The 17,805-nt window shown below is 49.4% G+C and overlaps 1 protein-coding gene across 10 annotated transcripts in view; it reads left to right on the top strand.

Moving 5' to 3' along the window:
- Window positions 1-17,293, top strand: part of Shaker (potassium voltage-gated channel protein Shaker) — a 114,647-nt gene extending 97,354 nt beyond the window's left edge. For 5 of the 10 annotated variants that reach the window (XM_076908178.1, XM_076908180.1, XM_076908181.1 and 2 more), the window contains exons 2-8: window positions 6,310-6,433; window positions 8,942-9,207; window positions 9,727-10,370; window positions 11,981-12,110; window positions 15,703-15,884; window positions 16,645-16,818; window positions 17,146-17,293. In XM_076908178.1, coding sequence (XP_076764293.1) covers window positions 6,310-6,433; window positions 8,942-9,207; window positions 9,727-10,370; window positions 11,981-12,110; window positions 15,703-15,884; window positions 16,645-16,811 — 1,513 coding nt within the window. In that variant the 3' untranslated portion in view covers window positions 16,812-16,818; window positions 17,146-17,293. Of the gene's footprint in view, window positions 1-6,083; window positions 6,221-6,309; window positions 6,434-8,941; window positions 9,208-9,726; window positions 10,371-11,790; window positions 11,921-11,980; window positions 12,118-15,702; window positions 15,885-16,644; window positions 16,819-17,145 lie in introns of those variants that run through there. The other 5 variants (XM_076908184.1, XM_076908179.1, XR_013102708.1 and 2 more) reach the window with 5 other exon arrangements.
- Window positions 17,294-17,805: the final 512 nt, after the last annotated feature.

Here is a 17,805-nt window from a genome sequence, read left to right on the forward strand (position 1 = left end):
GTTGGTGTCGACGAGAGGACGTGCAAGGGGCTTCTTCGAGGCTCGACGAACTTCGAACCGCGACGTTTGTTGCAAACTCGAGCGTGCATCGATTTTTGTTTGGGAGCCATCTGAGCCGTCTGGACTTCATTTGCAAGTGAAACACCAGCAACTTTCTAATTCTTTAATACTGGAAGGGTTGAAAGTTTCGTTCGAAAGTTCGCACGATGTTAGACTAATTGAGTATGTTTCAGTGGAAGCTTCTGTGCTTGCAAAATTTCTCCTCTGATACTTTGTCTTTTACTTCGATTTCGTTTCTCATTTTCTTCTCTCAGAACTCGAACAACTCCATTAAAACCCTTCAAAGTCATGAAGGAGACTATTGCATGCGTATTTCAAGATTGACCCTTTCAACTCAAAGCAAAAAGAAGCTAGGGTATTAAAAAAAATAGTCCATTCAATTTTCTTTCAACCCAGAAATGCTTTCGTTGTCAAAAGACATTCGACAAGAATCTCTACCATTGTCACAGGGTGTCACAAGTTTACAGAACCATTTACTCGAACGTGCAAAGGGTGTGCAAAGTGAAATATCAGTTGGCACGAGTCCTTCTTGGCTAATCGAGTGTCTCGAGTGCATCTCTAACCTTCCACTCGTTCTGCCAACTGGAAAAAGGGGTGGCCACCCTTAAGAGAGCCAGCTGGTCGAAACGATACGCAGTGATCCGTTTGAGATCGCGAACCACCCCTTTCTCTCGTTCTCCATCGTCCAGCGAACTGAATCGTCGCTCGCGAAGGATGCAACCTGTCGAGTTCGTCATTTCGAAGTGCCATTGGCTGTGTATCATCCGTGGGATCAAGGCTCAACCGGAAATTGGACAAAGCTCGCGATCGAGCGGCTCCAGACGACTCTCAAGGGACTTATTCCACGTTTTCGTAGTTGGCAACGCGACATTCAATTAAGAATCGCTGCTAAACAGTTTTAGATGAAGAAACGCTCGAACGATTAAGCCAAGATTAACTGTATTTCTCTGTCAATGATGCTGTCGCTCGAAACGAGACCGTTTCGCGAGAATCGCGCGGCTGTTCCGTGAGAAATATCGCTTTTCAACGACCACTGGACGGCTGGTTTGTTTAATACCGGGTATCTCGGATTGTTCTGGAAAGTGAGCCTTTATCGCCGACGTAACTCGACGAGAAACGATGTTTTCCCTCGTTCCAGAGTCCGAGGCATTTACGACGCTGTTTCAGAATACGAAACGCGCGTCAACAAACAGCCTGCGAGCTCAGCTCGTTAATGATCGCCGCTATTTCCGTTGCGTCGATCTTCTGTTCTCGACTTCTGTTCGAGATGGGGTTCTTTGGTGTCGCGAGTAAGCGTGGAGTGTGCTGGAATGTCGACTGACCCTCTTCGCGAGGATAAACGCGATATCGCGTTAAGAAACGTTGTTCTTTGGCAAATTAAATATTTTTTTGAGTCTCTGTCGAGTTCGCATGGACGCGTTTTCATAATCGAAGCTTCTTAGATGCGAGGCTTGTCCACTTGAAATATTCTTGCGCCGTTTCGCCAGATGGTTCGCCACTGACAATGATAGCTAGCGTTCTCCACTCGTGATGCGCGTGTTAGATAGATCTTCATTGATCGACGATGGTTCGAGGGGATGATTTTCAGTAGAAACAATCTTTGAACTTCTTATTAGCGACTCGTGTCACTTTACTACTCTGAACGACTTTAAAACCTCGAAATCCCTTAATTTGCAGCCGTGGTGATCGTAGAACTAACCAGAAATCAATTTAGAAATCTCAGATCGCCATTGATCGATGGTGGTTGACGATTCTTATGGGTGACTCGTGTCATTTTACCACCCTGAACGAATCTAAAACCTTGTACCCCAAAAGTGAAAGCCAGTCGCAGAATTAAAGAATCGAAATGCCCAAATTTACATTCACAATGGTCGCATGCGATAAATCGAGTCGAGAGTCGATCAATTTACGAGATCTCGTCGCAACAGAGATCCAGGACGCGAAATCAGGGGAACGCGAAAAAAACGAGCGCGTCAGTGGTCTAATAAAGGGATGCATCGCGCGCTGGACGGAAATAGCCAGGTGTGTCGTAAAGTTTCGTTAGCCGATAGCAACGAAAAAAAGAAGAAAAGCCCAGGTAAAGTTCCGCGAGGGGGTGAACGCGAGCCACCCCCTCTTGGGGGAAACAAATTCCAATTATCCCGCGGAACACAGCGGCGCGACGCGGTCCGCGCAACTAGGACGATGGATGTCGGTTAATCAACGGTGCGCCGTACATATTCTCCGAGGGACGGCCGTGTCGTTGATTCAGCTCGGTGGCCAACGATAGAGCACGTGTTTTCTGGGTCACGGTACAAGACGTCGGACTCGTTATTTCCGCGAAGCGACGCGCTATTTTCAGCCGAGCTCTCTTCGGATACGTAGGCACCGGAACGAATCCTTCAGCCAGCTCTCTCTCTCTCTTTCTCTCTATCTCTGTTGCGCTCTCTCATCCCCATTGACGACTGGAAATAAACTGTTCTTCGTCGACGGCAACAATGGGAAAGGGTTTTCATTCAACAACCCGTTGCATTCCATCCTCATCGCGGGGGTGGTTCTTAAGGGAGGTTAGGGTACCTGCACGAACCAATTAGGCAGCGATGTCGCCACACTGGTTCACTCCAGTGTTTCTTAATCGACTTCTATCGATGATCATTCTTTAAATACATCTACGTTTCTTCTTTTTTTTCCCTCTTCGTTCAGACGCCTCCATTGTCCCCCAAACAGAGCAAATATTAACGAACCAGAATTCAATTAATCCTCTTGGATGTGTCGATCATTCAATCCAACTTCTTCTCCTCCAATCTTCAGTTTTTGTTCACTTCGAAGCTCCAAGGGATGATTACTTCGTTTCTTCTAAACGAGAACGAAGGATCGTCACAGTAGAGACCAATAGATTGATTTAATTTACCGTGCGATGGTTGAAGATTCGTCTTTCGCGTCAAGAAAGACCAACGTTGGTCAGGTTCTCGTTAGAAACAATCGAAAAGGGGCGAGAACCTCTCTTCTTAGCCCCAGCCAGTGGAAGAACTCGAAGAGACACGTGCTCTGCGATGCAACGCGGCGTCGCATCTATTTTCGCGATACGTCAAGCTATTCTCAGTTACGCTCCCGTTGCACGGAGTGCATCGACTGTCATCGTCGCTCTAGGAATAGACCATCCATCACTGTGAACTAATTCGACGCTGGATCGCGCCGCGTGGACCAAGAATCGGGACCGCGTCGCCGCTGAACGCGTTCAGCGTCATCGACGGACGTTGATAAATAGTTGGCCGTTGTCCCATCGCCATCGCGGCGTAATTAAACACGGTAGAATTGAAATATCGATTCTCATCCGAGGTTTAAAGGGAGGCTCGAATTCAGGCCGGCTTCTTCCGCGTGCCATCGCGAATATTTCTGCTCGACGGTTCTATCCGATTGTTTAAGTAACCGCCGCTGACGTAACCGTTGCGTTTCCGTTTTTCTCGCGTAAATGTAGCCAGCGAGTTTCTGGAAACGTGATACCGCGAACGACGCCGCGAGGACGGCGCGAATCTGCGTGGTTTGACGTTGCTGCTGATCATGGTGGGCGTTTCAGTCTACTCTTATCGAGAACGAACAAATATTCCATAATAACTGTTAGAGAAATGCTTCGAATCATAAAATCGACAGTGTTTGCTTAGTATAGATCTTTGATAAATCCTCGCCACGTTCACAATGTTTTTAACAAAATCAAATCCTCCTCAATTAACCAGATTAATAATTAACAAAAATTCCTACCAAACGTGTACTTTAAAATCATCAAAGCGTCTAGGAAATCGCATTGCAATTTAAATACCCAGTCAGCGTCGCAAGAGTCGTTTAATATTCCTACAAACCGGTTGGTACCACGACCAAAACAATCTTCATCGTTCTCCAGGCGAACGCTGGAGCAAGTGGCGAACGCTTGGTCCTCGAGCGTCAAAGAGATCGACTTCTCCGTCGAATCTCGCGGCTGACATGAAAGACACTCGAGCAATCGTTCTCTGGGGCTAACAAAGCGCCTTCGAGCCCGGAAAAATTCGTCTGACCGTGTTGGTTCTCTTTTGTTCGCGAGGCGTCGGAGGATCGCCTCGTTTCCGGGGCTAATCTGTCCTTTATCTCGCCCTGGGATCGCTGGCGACCATCGTGCGAGAGTTAGAAGCATTTGTCTCCCGCACAATGCTCGGTTTCGCGGCAGTAAAAAACGCTTATCCAGCGTGGCCTCCACGCGTCGACGATCTCTGCGTCCGATTTAGACCTCGCGAGTAGACAGTGTGAGTAACTGGTCGAATTAGTACGCACTTCCGTCTAGTTTCACGTCAATTGGAGTGGTGATTTCGCAATTAAACGCGTCTGCACTGCGTCATTTGCCCTATGAAACGTGTCCTTCGTTTTCGATATTTATTTCGTCTCTCAAAGGCAACTTGTGCGGTATTAATAATAGCGATGGGAGATTTACGCGGTGTTCGTTGTTGAACGCGACCAAAACCAGCACCCTCCACGCGCGCGCGAAAGTAATGACTGAAAATATGAACTGCGAGGACTGAGGGCGCAGAGATCGAAAACTAAAGCTAGTTTCGCTCGAAAAACCCAGATATTCGTTAGAGAAAATAATATGAACCGATGGTGTCACTATGGAACCGCTGGGCTGAGAGGGTTTTAACAAGGCCGCTCGTATCACGTTATTATTACCATTGTAACACATCTATTGTACGCACCCATTGCTGTCCAAACTGTAACAACGGAAATACGTGTTCGATGTGGAATTACAATGGAAAGAGTCGCTGTGGTAGCCACTGGCGCAACAATGAGGAGACGATGAAGCGAAGGCGCGAAATATCGTGTCGAATCCAGCTCGTCGAGGTGATAACTCGATCGAGTACGGTGGTAAGAGAAATTTTCGCGGCTGATGCGGCGTGCAATAGCGAGAGGAACGACGGGAATCGACCCAGGACACTCGCGGCCCCGCGAAGTGGAGCGTGGAGATGCTCTTTGGCGGCGTATCTCCCTCGCACTCGCCACTTTTCTCTCTTTTTCGGTTCTGGTGCCTCGCTACTTTGCTCGTGGAACACCTCGACGCTGACTCTCGACGACGCTCCGCGAAAGCGGCGCTCAAACTTTCCCTTCGCTAGTTTCTGGTCCCTGCGCGATATTTGCTTTCGATCGCGACACCCTCTTGTCTCTTTCACAAAAAATAAGGCACTTGGTCGTCCCAAAATTGTGGCTAATCCGCCAAAATATTCGCGAATCTACCCTTCGTTTTCTGCGATGGCTTCTCGATTTTAATCTGGATGGAAGATAGCAGATATCGAATTGAAAAGTGTCGCGAAAAGCAAAGAAAATTAGCTGAAAACTCAGTCCATCGAGAGAAACTTTCCACGTGGAGACGCAGTGGCGTCTTCAAGCGTCGCCACGAGGCAATCCAAAGAATCCTGCGACCGCGATGGTCGAGGAACAATGACGCGCGAGCCACGCGGTTCATTGGCGCACAGCCTGGCGCTCGTTATTTCAATCGCACCACACAGACACGCTTTTAATTGCCATTCGCGTATCTGGTTGGCGTGGTGCCTGTCGTACGACCATCGAGCTCTCGAAATCGTCTAAACGAAACGGATCCACAATCTCCTTCGACCACGTGAGTCACTTGAACTTTCTTAAACAAACAACGCCACTATCGTGACATTTTAATGATAACAACGAAGAAATGAGTCTATACAGTGGACTCTGTCCACGCTGGAGATTTGGTACTCCCTGTTTCGAGACCCAGTCGCGTTTATCCTAAGCGTAGACGCCATTAAAGCCACCCCTTTAGCGATCCCTCTCAGGCGATCGTCGTAGCCTCGCCTCCATCCCAGAAGACTGGCTATTAACGAGCATTCCATCGCGTCGAAGTTAGCGCGAGCATCCCGTAGAGCACGCAGATCGATCCCAGACAGAGATCGAGGCGTTAATTTTTGATCGACCCGGTCCCAGGGCCGATCTATCGAGCCTGCATCGCAGCCAGGCTAGGCTGTCGACCTAGTGGCTTGCCAGTCTAGTAGCTCATTAAGAGAATAGCTCGGCTATAGGGGCTGTTAGTCCAGCAGAGGTAGCGCAACCTAGTTTTCGTGTTTCTGCATTCCTATATATACGATACACATCTATATGTGCCAGCAACGTGTCCCGTCTCTATGTTCTATACGTGTACGTATTTTGTGTACATCGAATTCGCCGGCTTGAATCTGGCTGGTGGACCATTTAACGACGCGGTTTGTCTTTTCTCTTTTTCAGATCGCTGCCGAAACTCAGCAGCCAGGACGAGGATGGGCCGAATCCCCACACCCAATACACAGGCGTCACACAGTTCGAGCCCATACCGCACGATCATGACTTTTGCGAGAGGGTCGTCATTAACGTGAGCATACGTCAACATCCCTCTTCGAACGCACCCCTCAAAGAAACGTGGACCACGCTCGCGAGATAAAGAAATAGCGGATGAACTCGTTTCTGGAATAAGAGTTGCTTTCGCGACGATTCAATTGCGGGCGATTAATTATTACTGTCGCGTTGAACCAGTGCCAGGGGTTGGCGGTGGTAAAAGACGCGGAGGAGAGGGTGCGAAGCTTCGTCCACTGCAAAGCGTGGCTGACGCGAGGATCGCGATCGAATTAGCACGAGCTTCGCTCAGCTGGTTTCATTGGCGCGTTACAAACGCGTCTCTCTCATCCCCCTCGCGCGATCAGGGTGGCGGGTACGTAATTGGGGTTGAAATTCGCCGCGAGCTCGAAATCTGGACGCGGATGGGAAAAAGTACCCGACTCGCGTTTGATCGCAATTGTCCGGAATAACAAAGGGCACTTGTCACGCCCCAGGTTCGACGGTTGCGAAGAAAAAGCGATGAAACCAGGGGGTTGGAGGCTGCGACAAAAAGAGGAGAGGGTTGGAAGGGACAGAAGCCGTGTTAAATGAGTCGAGGCGATGTAAATCGTTTCTCGATTCACTGACCGGCGCAAACAATCACCGCGACGATCCTGCCACCCGTTTTCAACCCTCGTTCGCTCGAGCATCCCAGCAACCCCCTCTCGTATATCATCAGTCCTCGAGCGATCGTTACTCGAGCCACGTGTTTTTCGTATTCGAATGCAAAACGGGCTGGCGCCATACGCCCCGTCTCGCTGTATTTCTTTTCTTTTCGACGCGGCAAGATTATCTCAAGACACGAAGTGACCTACAGCCAGTATTTTGGCAGCCGTCCAAGTTCGTCTTGTGGAATCAGGGGCGATATAGTACCAAGGTCGTATTGTGTGAACGGAATTATCTGTCCTCGTGGATGACACGACTGCATTGCGCCAATTACAGTAACCGTTCGATCGTTCTCTGGAAAAAGTTCGCGATCGCCACTGGCTGGATCGATTCCTCCTCGACCACCCCTTAGTTATACTTTTACGATCCCTCGTGAAATTCGAGGCGCGCAAGTCTTCTTCCTACAACTTCAACCCTTTCTTTTCTTTTTATCGTCCGTGGTTACCTTGCTTTCGTAGCAAAGAACAATCTTTCTCACAGTAATTTCTTCTGAAAGTCACCAGTTGGCGATTTTTGGCAAAATGGATGATCGATGGAGGGATGGAAGAGACGTTCGATCAGAGACGCGTGTTGGTCGATCGCAGGGTGATTTCAACGAAGTAATCTCTTCTCGAAGTTCACCAGCTGGCGATTTTTGGCAAAACTAATGATCGATGGAGAGATGAGAAGAGAAGTTCGATCGGAGACGCGTGTTGGACGCTCGCAGGGTGACTCTCGCGAGGAAATGACCGCTCGCGAGCGTTCGATACCAGAACTAAATATCGATCGAGTCCACAGTGGCACTCGCGTGTGTCCGCGCCGTCGCGGGTGCAATCCAATTTCTGTTCTCGACGCGTCGTATCGTTTCGATCAAATCGCGCGGTATAATGTCCAGGAAAAGCGAGCTGTCCTTTCCAAATAATGGATTCTCGTGCCCATCGTCCAGCGTGGCGTTTTTCGCGCCACTTAACGACGCGTTCCTCGAGGCGAACAGCCAGCTGGTGAAACGCGAGATATCGTTGATCGTCGAGGTAGATCCTCCTCGTAACAGCTTGCGCGACGAGTTTCAATTGCTTTCGAGCGCTGAACCTCGATATTTAATGAAACGTCACTCGCAACACCCTCTCTCTCTCTCTGCTTTCTCGATTCGTCTATCGCGATACGATCGAATTTCGATATCGTCGCGAGGCGTTGTTCCACGGTCGATAAAAGGAAACTTTAATTGTCCACGTGGACGGAGATATTTCTTTTCTCAGCAGTAAAGGAGTTCCAGCGCACTCTCAGCGTTTTATAAAACAGCTCCCCGCCGCGAGAGATATAACCGATGCTTCTTCTTTTTCTTCTTAATCGTCCTAATGGCGGGACGCAATTACCCCAGTTTCGTTTATTAGTTTCCCGCCTTGGCGAGCGGGGCTGAAAGAAAATCGTTCTACTCGCGCGAAAACAAGTCAGCCTCGTAAATCGACGGCTAATAATCGTCACCCAATCGCTGTGGTCGTCCACGCTTCTGTATCGCAAAACTAAATTAATCAAAACGTCTTTAAAAATCGCCCATCCCTTTACACCTTCTAAATAAATTCAATATTCAACTCAGAAATGAACATTTGAGAAATGAACATCATCGTTGGCGAGGCTGAATCGCAGTATCCCCTTGCATTGGTTACGCCTTCTAAATAAATTTAATATTTAATTCTGAGATGAACATTTGTGGTTCAACGATGGTCCATCGTCTGTCGAAAAGATTGAAAGCCACTCTGGTGAATCGCGACGCGTGTTTGCAATTAAGGGTGCACCACGAAGATCATCGCAGTGTCAGTCGCGTTGGCACAGTCGATAATCGATCCTCGCGATGTCTCGACAGGTGAGCGGGTTACGGTTTGAGACGCAGCTGCGTACGCTGAACCAATTTCCGGACACGCTCCTTGGCGATCCGCATCGGCGGATCCGGTACTTCGATCCGCTTCGCAACGAGTACTTCTTCGACCGGAACCGGCCGTCCTTCGACGCTATACTTTATTACTACCAGAGCGGTGGCAGGCTCCGCCGCCCGGTCAACGTTCCTCTCGATGTCTTCTCCGAGGAGATCAAGTTCTACGAGCTGGGCGAGCTGGCCACCAACAAATTCAGGTACAAATCAAATCCAATCGAGGCGTCTGTAGCTGAGTATCTACTGCAACGTTCTGTCATTTAATCGTATACGAAATGTTAATTAATTCTACGCGAAGGAACGTGAAATGGAACAGTGGACGACGCTCAGTTACAGATACCCAGAATTAGAAATCGTGAAAAATGTCTGAGCGTTTAAATGCATCTGGTCGAGGACTTAGCTGCGCGTAAGAGCTCTGCGGAAGAGAAGTCGAGGCGTTAGGAGTGCTGGAGGAACTCTGGCCCGCGAATAAAGTCCAGGAAGGATCCATTGTTCAGGGATACTCGATCTCTTCGCTCGTGGAGAGACGATCCCGTTTCACGACCGTTCGTTAACGTCGAAATAAAAGGAGAGGAACTTGACTCTGACTCTTCTTCAGCTCGATTTCTTCTTGGATCCTCCACTTCGCCCCTCGTCTCGCGTTCACGCGAAGCAAGGAGCGCGAGATCTCGCGATCGAGTCGACAGAGCGGAGGATGACTCGTGTGCTGAATTTTTCAGGGAGGACGAAGGGTTCATCAAGGAGGAGGAGAAGCCGCTGCCGTCGCACGAGTTCCAGCGGAAGGTCTGGCTGCTGTTCGAGTACCCGGAGAGCTCGCAGGGCGCCCGGGTGGTCGCCATAATATCCGTGATCGTGATCCTCCTCTCGATCGTGATCTTCTGCCTGGAGACCCTGCCAGAGTTCAAGCACTACAAGGTCTTCAACACGACGACGAACGGCACGAAAATCGAGGAGGACGAAGTGCCGGACATTACGGACCCGTTCTTCCTAATAGAGACTATTTGTATCATTTGGTTCACGTTCGAGTTATCGGTGCGCTTCCTCGCCTGTCCAAACAAACTGAACTTCTTCCGTGACGTAATGAACTTCATCGACATCATCGCGATCATTCCCTACTTCATCACGCTCGGCACGGTGGTGGCCGAGGAGGAGGAGAACAGCGACCTGCCCAAGGCGCCGGTAAGCCCCCAGGACAAGAGCACGAACCAGGCGATGTCACTCGCGATACTCAGGGTGATCAGGCTCGTCAGGGTGTTCCGGATATTCAAGCTCTCCAGGCACAGTAAAGGCCTCCAGATCCTCGGCCGTACGCTCAAGGCCTCCATGAGGGAGCTGGGCTTGCTCATCTTTTTCCTTTTCATCGGTGAGTTCTCTTTACGCTGCCAATATCTCTTCTCTCTCTCACGTTTCTTCCATGGTCCCTCGATTTTCAACCCTCTCTTCTCTTCGCCCTTCTTTCTCCTTCGATTAAATTATGTGTACACACCTGTAACAGAGATAGAAGATCCTCTGCCTTTAACACTGTTCCTTCATGGTCCCTCGATTTCCAAAATTTTCTTCTCTGCACCTGTGACAGAGATAGAAGGTCCTCTGTTTTCAACACTGTTCCTTCATGGTCCCTCGATTTCCACCATTTTCTTCTCTGCACTCTTCTTTCTCCTTCAATTAAATTATATGTACACACGTGTAACAGAGACAGGATATATCCTCTGTCTCTAAGACTGTTCCACCATGGTCCCTCGATTTCCACCATCTTCTTCTCTCTTTTCACCCTTCTCTCTCGTTCGATGGAATTATATGTACACACGTGTAACAGAGACAGGAGACGTTGGTCGTACCTCGCACGACGACCAGGATCGAGCGATCCTTTCTTCACCCGGCGCGGTGTTTTCAACGAGCAGTGTCCACAGATCGATGCGCCACGCCGTCGTCCAAAGTGTTTACACGTTGCGTTGACAGAACGAGATCAGCCGCTTAATCGAGTAACGGCCGGATGATCCACGCTCCATTTCGCAGCCCGTCCACGAACCGCAGACGTGTCCCAAGTCCGCTGAAAGTTCCGCGCGGCTGTGGAGAGTAGCGGTTCCATCCCCTCCGCAGTCGATCCTGTTTCCTGCGGCGCCAGCGACTGGTAAAACGGTTATTTACCACTGTGGGATCGAGGGTCACCGCAAATGGCAGACCAGAATTGCAGGAATTTGTCTCACTCGTTATCAACATCTACACGTGGAGCTGCAAGGATCCATTAGAAAAAAAAAAAAAGAAATTTCCCTACATTTGCCAAGGGGTTGCTCAAAGATCTAAGCAGCGAGTGAAACCAATCGTCAGAAGGAAGTACTCAGGATCCAATCGATGCAAAGATAGAGGGATGCTTCGATGGAGCAACGAAGGAATGTCGAAAACGAATACGAAGCGTCAAGGACGAGGATGTCGCGTGGAGAGCAAACGCTGGTTTTTTGGGGGCTGTAAAAAGTAGCGAAGCACTGTAAATGAGAGATCAGAATTGCAGGAATTTTTCTCACTCGTTATGAATTAAAAAAAAGAAAAAGAAAGAAAATTCACTACGTTCGCCAAGGGATGGCTCAAAGATCTAAGCAGCGAGTGAAACCAATAATCCAAAGGAAGTACTCAGGATCCAATCGATGCAATGGAGGGAAGCTTCAACGTCGAAGACGAAGACGTAGCGTCGAAGAGGATGTCGCGTGGCGAACGAACGCTGGTTTTTTGGGGGCTGTAAAAAGTATCGTATCTTGAAGCATCTGTTCCTCTTGTGTGCGTTCCAGGTGTGGTGCTGTTTTCGTCGGCTGTGTACTTCGCGGAGGCGGGCACGCAGGACAGCTTCTTCAAATCGATACCGGACGCGTTCTGGTGGGCGGTGGTCACGATGACGACCGTGGGCTACGGGGACATGAGGTACAGAGCCACCGGGGGCGTTAAACCCACTGAACCGGTGTTTTCTTCCTTGCATTGCAGGTGTGGTGCTATTCTCATCGGCGGTATACTTCGCGGAGGCCGGCTCCGAGAATTCGTTCTTCAAGTCCATTCCGGACGCGTTCTGGTGGGCCGTTGTCACGATGACGACCGTGGGCTATGGTGACATGACGTATGATGTACTCACTTTCACTTAAGACTCTAGTTAATGCCCGCCAAACAAACGAACACACACTAACTTACTCTCCTCCGATATTTTTAATTAACTTTTTACTTAAATATTATCGACTACCCCGCTCTTTCTCTCTCTCTCTCTCTATATCTGTCTCTCTTATTATCCTTGGAGCACGTCCCTTCGTATCCTCGAATCCCACCCAGTTTCTCCTCTCTGACTCTTCGAACCACCCCGTTTGATCGCTTTTTTATTTTTTCGTTTGAACGTTTATACGTTGGAGTATTTGAATTTACATTTAATGCTTGATAGAGGTTGAACACGCTAGTATCTTTCAGTCTTCCCACGCATCCGTTTCCCTCCCCAGTTTCTTTATTTTTCTTCTTCTTTTTTTTTTTCATTTGAAGTTTCGTTCTTTCTCACCCAGCTGCTCTCTGTCCCACTGTTCGCAAAATCGGAATGTTCTCGTTCTTTTCCTCTACTCGCTCCTAGATATCGAGACTGTTTTACACTTCTGCTCACGTTCTTCTCACCGCATACTTCTCACCGCGCTAGACACCACTCGCTGTCTCTCTCTTTCAATCTCTCTCGAGGACGCGTTTCGTTCTGAGAACCAACGGGGATCGATCGAAAAATCGCCAGTTCGTTATTTAATTTCACCAGAGAACCGTCCTGGGACCCAGCGTCTTCCGATCGTTCCCTTTATTACTTCCCTCACGAGCGTAACCGCGCTGATTCAGCCGCCACGACGCCTTCCTCCATCCCTCCGCGTCATCGCCACCTTCCGCTTCCGCCAGACCGACCCCACGTCGATCTCACCGCCTTATCGCCTCGGATAAATCATCTCGCGCAATCTCTGCTTTCTCTACTCGCCTTACAAGATCTCACATCGAATACAACGAACGTACGAAGTCTCTGAATTAGAATCAAGTAATGCACGTGTCGCGTTAGTTGCAGTTTAGTAATTGGTCGCGTACAGGGTGCGATTATAATATCGACAGGGTGGTTTCATGGGCCCTCGAGATTCGAGAGCATCCGTCGAGTAGAGCTCGAGATCACCCGTGTTACGGCCCAAGGAGGCTTCTTGAGCAATTGCCTACCGTAAATCAATAAGTGTTCTCGGGTTCGTTCCTCGGATACGCGCTCGCTCGCGAGGATCGTGAGATCTGCAAGCAGTTCGAATCCGTCGCGCGTTAAACGGGGTGAAATGTCCCAGAAGAGGGTGCAGATCTGGAGAACGTGCGATGACGCTTTGCAAATTCGAGTTAGACGACGAAGTAGCGGTGCAAAGTATCCTGAGTGTTTGTCTCAACGAATGAGAACGAAACTGAAGCTGATTATTCTCGCGTATGTGGTTGCATACAGGGTATACCAACTTGTCTTTATTTCACGTACTCTCTGTACCGTTCTTTTAAGGTAGTAGCATTTGTGTGTAATTTTTACAATAACAAATTGAACGTAATTCTTCGCGAATTGCAACAAACACAGTTTCACCCTCTTCAAGGAATTAGTTCAAAGAGAATAATTAATCGTGAGAGAGCAGAACGTAGCGTATTATTCAGAATTTCGTTTCCAAGACGCGCGCCAAAGGGTTACTCGGTTCCTGTTGGGGTGTTTGACGAGAGCACCGGGTATTCACCCCCTCGCCCCGTCCCACCGCACGCAGAAGGTCCGTTCTAGTTTCCCATTACGATACACGCAACGAGCTCGACTCCTTTGTCGAGAAACCGGCGTCACTCGCTTCCTCTATCGAAGCTCCGCGTAACCAGCGTCCCCAGTCGAGGGTGCGCTTTCAAAGTGCACCCTATCCTAGCACGCGTCCCACTGCGTCGATCCTCGCCTCCCATTTACCTCGATCGCTCATAATTTTGGGAATTTCGTCGCGATAAACGATCGTCGATATCATCAGAATTTGTTTAAATTAACGTAACACCCTTTGAGACCATCAGGGTGAGCAGCAAAGGGTGAAACTCTTGAACCATCCGCTTACCATACTCCAAGTCCCTCTTCTTCACACTTTTGCACGTTCATTTGCGATCGAACATAATCCACGACTGTTCCATCAGTGGTACAATCCCAGGACCAGACGCCATCGTGAAATCATTGCTCTCTCTCTCTCTCTCTCTCTCTCTCTCTCTACTACCCCTTTTTCGCCTCAGAACGCTGTCATCACCGCTAACGTCCAACAAGTCATCACGAACGCCCATAGTACAGTGACACGATCGCATTCTCTCGCGAGTCGATACAGTTTCGCCAGATGAGAGCGCAGATTGGCTCGCGTTTGACACGCGCGCGACTCTTCAGCGACGGAAGCGTGCGACGAGGGAAAAAGAAGCTCGCAGGGGGTTGGGCGGATCCGCTGCATTGAAACGCGCCGCGGGTGAATCAGCCTTGACGAGCGACCCGGTGAATCCTTCGTTCCCCTCTCGTTTGATCTCGAAACGGTATTGTCCGCGTGTACAGCCGACGGTTATTCAATTAGACCGCGGCTGGAGAAGAATGCGCGTCTCGCAGCCGCGGATTAGCCGCGAGCGGAACCGCGGCGCGCGGTAATTGAGAGAGGAAGGCTTTTTATCGGTTTAACGGACGGACAATTAATTGGCATCGCGGTGGAAATTCTCGTTTCGGAGTCAGACACACCGCGGACGCCCAAAAGTAACGAGTTCTGTCGTTTCTTTTGACTCGTTTCATGTGAAATGCTGAATGACGCGAATTGAAGACGGTTGAAAAAAATTTATTTTCAAATAAAATTGTCTTCTCTGTCGTTCTTTGAAACTATTCAATAAGAATTCGAATCATTAACAGATCAACGCGTACGAAAGTATTTGCTCGATTTAATTACTCATTAAAACCCCATCGAGAGTTCATTCAGTAGCACAGCGCCATTTTGGTGAACACGCTGGCGTCGTCCAGCTGTCCACGACTCGATCGGCGAGATGAACGTGGCTCGATTGGGAGATGTATCGATCGATTGCAGTACTGCTCGGTTAAAAGAGCGTGAGAGTGTAGAGGAATTGCATGTCGCAACGAGTTTTAGAAGGTTCGATCGGATCTGAGCAACGGAATGGCACACGCTTGTTTGGAACGGTGCATCGACACACGAACGAAAAGAGAAAAAAAATAGAGAACTGAAAAAAGAAAGGAGCCTTTTTAGAGAGTCACGTTAGTCCCCTAGTCTAGCCTAGAGAGCCCGCTTCTTATTAGACACGCGAAACGCTATAAGTATACACAGTTCCGCGATCGCGCTGCGCTCAACAAAGCGGAGACCAGTTCCAAAGCACTCGAACGCGCGAAAAATTGCCAGAATCGATTATAATCGATCAGAAACTGGAACTGTTCCCCTGGACCAGAGTCAAGGGCGTTTGTAAAACGAAATTTCGCTTGCGAACGCGAACGCGGACCAGCTGTGTATATCTATAGGAGCCTCCAGTACCGCATTTAAGTAGCGCCACACTCGACTCGACACGGCAAACTCACACAAGATAGAAACACCACACCTAGCACCGAGTTTCTAGACGAAGAACGAAGCTATTCGACGTACCAGCCTGCGATTGGCCGCGAGTAAAACTCGTGCGATTTCCCTCTGCTTCAGGCCCGTGGGAGTCTGGGGGAAGATCGTGGGCTCCTTGTGCGCGATCGCTGGCGTGCTGACGATCGCCCTGCCTGTCCCTGTCATCGTCTCCAACTTCAACTACTTCTATCATCGTGAGACTGATCAGGAAGAGATGCAGTCGCAGAACTTCAATCACGTGACCAGCTGCCCGTATCTCCCTGGTACGAGTCCCGCGCGTTTCGCCACCCCAAACGCCTTGCAACCCCTTTGCGTTCTTATAAATTACTCCTCTTCGAGTCGACTCTCACGATCTGATCGACAACTCGCGTTTTCGCGAGAGTATTTCCATTTTAAACGACGCGACGTATCCTTGATCGCGAGGATCTTAATAAAGAATCCTGGATTTCGACTGATTTAAAGCTGAGAAGGACGCGTCGACGAAAAAAATCGACAACCCTCGGGTGTATTTCAATTTTAAACGACACGAGGTATTCTTGTTCGCGAGGGTTTCTAAATAATTTCGTCGCGTGCAAAAAATCCTTCTCAACCTCAACGCTGAGAAGGACGCGTCGATTTAAAAATCTCTCGGTTAGATAGACTGTCTCGATGTCAGATTTGTTCCCTGGTAAGTACTCAAAAAAGGCGAGAAGTATTCGAAATCGTACGTACCGTCATCGCGTGTCTACGCCCCTGCTGACACGGTAGTTTGCTGCGACTATAATCCGCTTACGCGTGAGCCTGGTCGATTCTCCATCGCTCGACGGCTCGCAGACCCTTCGACAGCTACGTGGAGAACGCGAGCGATTAAAAAAGGGAAATTGAACGGTCGACGAGATGAAAAAGTAGAAAAGGGGTGGCGCGCTCCTGATGGATTATCCTTGGTGCACGCGTAGACGAATCGAGCTCGACACTCTCTCGAGCATTTACCCAGCCTCGATTAGTCGATGCGTATCGAACTTTGGTGTCTCGTCTGTCCCGCAGGTCAACACTTGAAGAAGAGTTCGATGTCCGAATCGTCGTCGGACATAATGGAGCTGGAGGAGGGCATATTGCTCACTCATCCTGAGATTACGAAGAAGCCCAACTGCAACCCTCGCCATAATAACAATATTAATCCAGCCTGTATGAGCATCGAGACTGACGTCTGACTACTAGGTACGTTTATATTATCACTTCTCTTTAATCAACCACTACCATGGCGACAGTGAGTCTAGTAGAGTCTGGTGTTCGCCTAAAGAATCCTTGATTTAGGACACGCAGGAAGAGGAACGCAGGCATCCCTTAAAAGTTGAGTTTTTAGATTAGCATCAAGTCTCAGCGTCACGTATCGATAATTTAGCCATTCTGCGGCGAACAAAGCGATCTGTGGCCCTGTCCAATGTCCTCTCTTCTTTCGTCACATCCTTGCAGAGCCACAGATCGAAATGCCCTGCGAGATGAGTGGAGGATGAACGAAACTGAAGATAGTTTGTGTGATTACAGTGAAGGAGACGGTGGCATCGTGGTGGCCAATGCTGGGACAGTTGTCGAAGAACAGCTGCAGCAGCCTGCGGTGCCTGACGTAGGCCTCCTTCGCACGTCGTCGTAGTCGCGCTAGCTGCGAGCGCCAGCGGTCCGCGCGTGTACGCGCGCACGCGAGCACGCGCGCGACCGCCTCGCCGTCTGTCCATAGTCTGTCAATACGAGGGGTGCTTCCAATCCATTATTACGCGTCGACGAGGCGAACGGGAGAAGAGGAGAGTGACGGGGAAATTCGACGGATCGGCTGACTAAACGCATCGGGTGCCACGTAATTTCTTCCATCGGCGCGACGTGGATCGAGGGAACCGCGACGGGGTTCGTGGACGAGCGAAAAATGGGGAGAAGGAAGCGGGGAACGTCGCGCGGGAGGCGAAGGACGATGTTTCGAGTGTGGCTCGAGGGTGGAAGCGAACGACGAGAACGAGACAGCCGCTTTAGGAGATGTTATACGGTACACACGCACCCCACGTAGGGACCTACGTGCTAATTGGGGGATGGAGCGGAATGTTTCAGTCGCGTGACTGTCCCCCACACCACCGACTCCAGTGTTCAATACAAATGATAACAAATAAATAAAAAAAAAAAAATAAAAAAAGTAACAAACTAAACGGTATAAACGAA

Source organism: Xylocopa sonorina, chromosome 18, assembly GCF_050948175.1.
Source record: "Xylocopa sonorina isolate GNS202 chromosome 18, iyXylSono1_principal, whole genome shotgun sequence".
Lineage (NCBI taxonomy): Eukaryota > Metazoa > Arthropoda > Insecta > Hymenoptera > Apidae > Xylocopa > Xylocopa sonorina.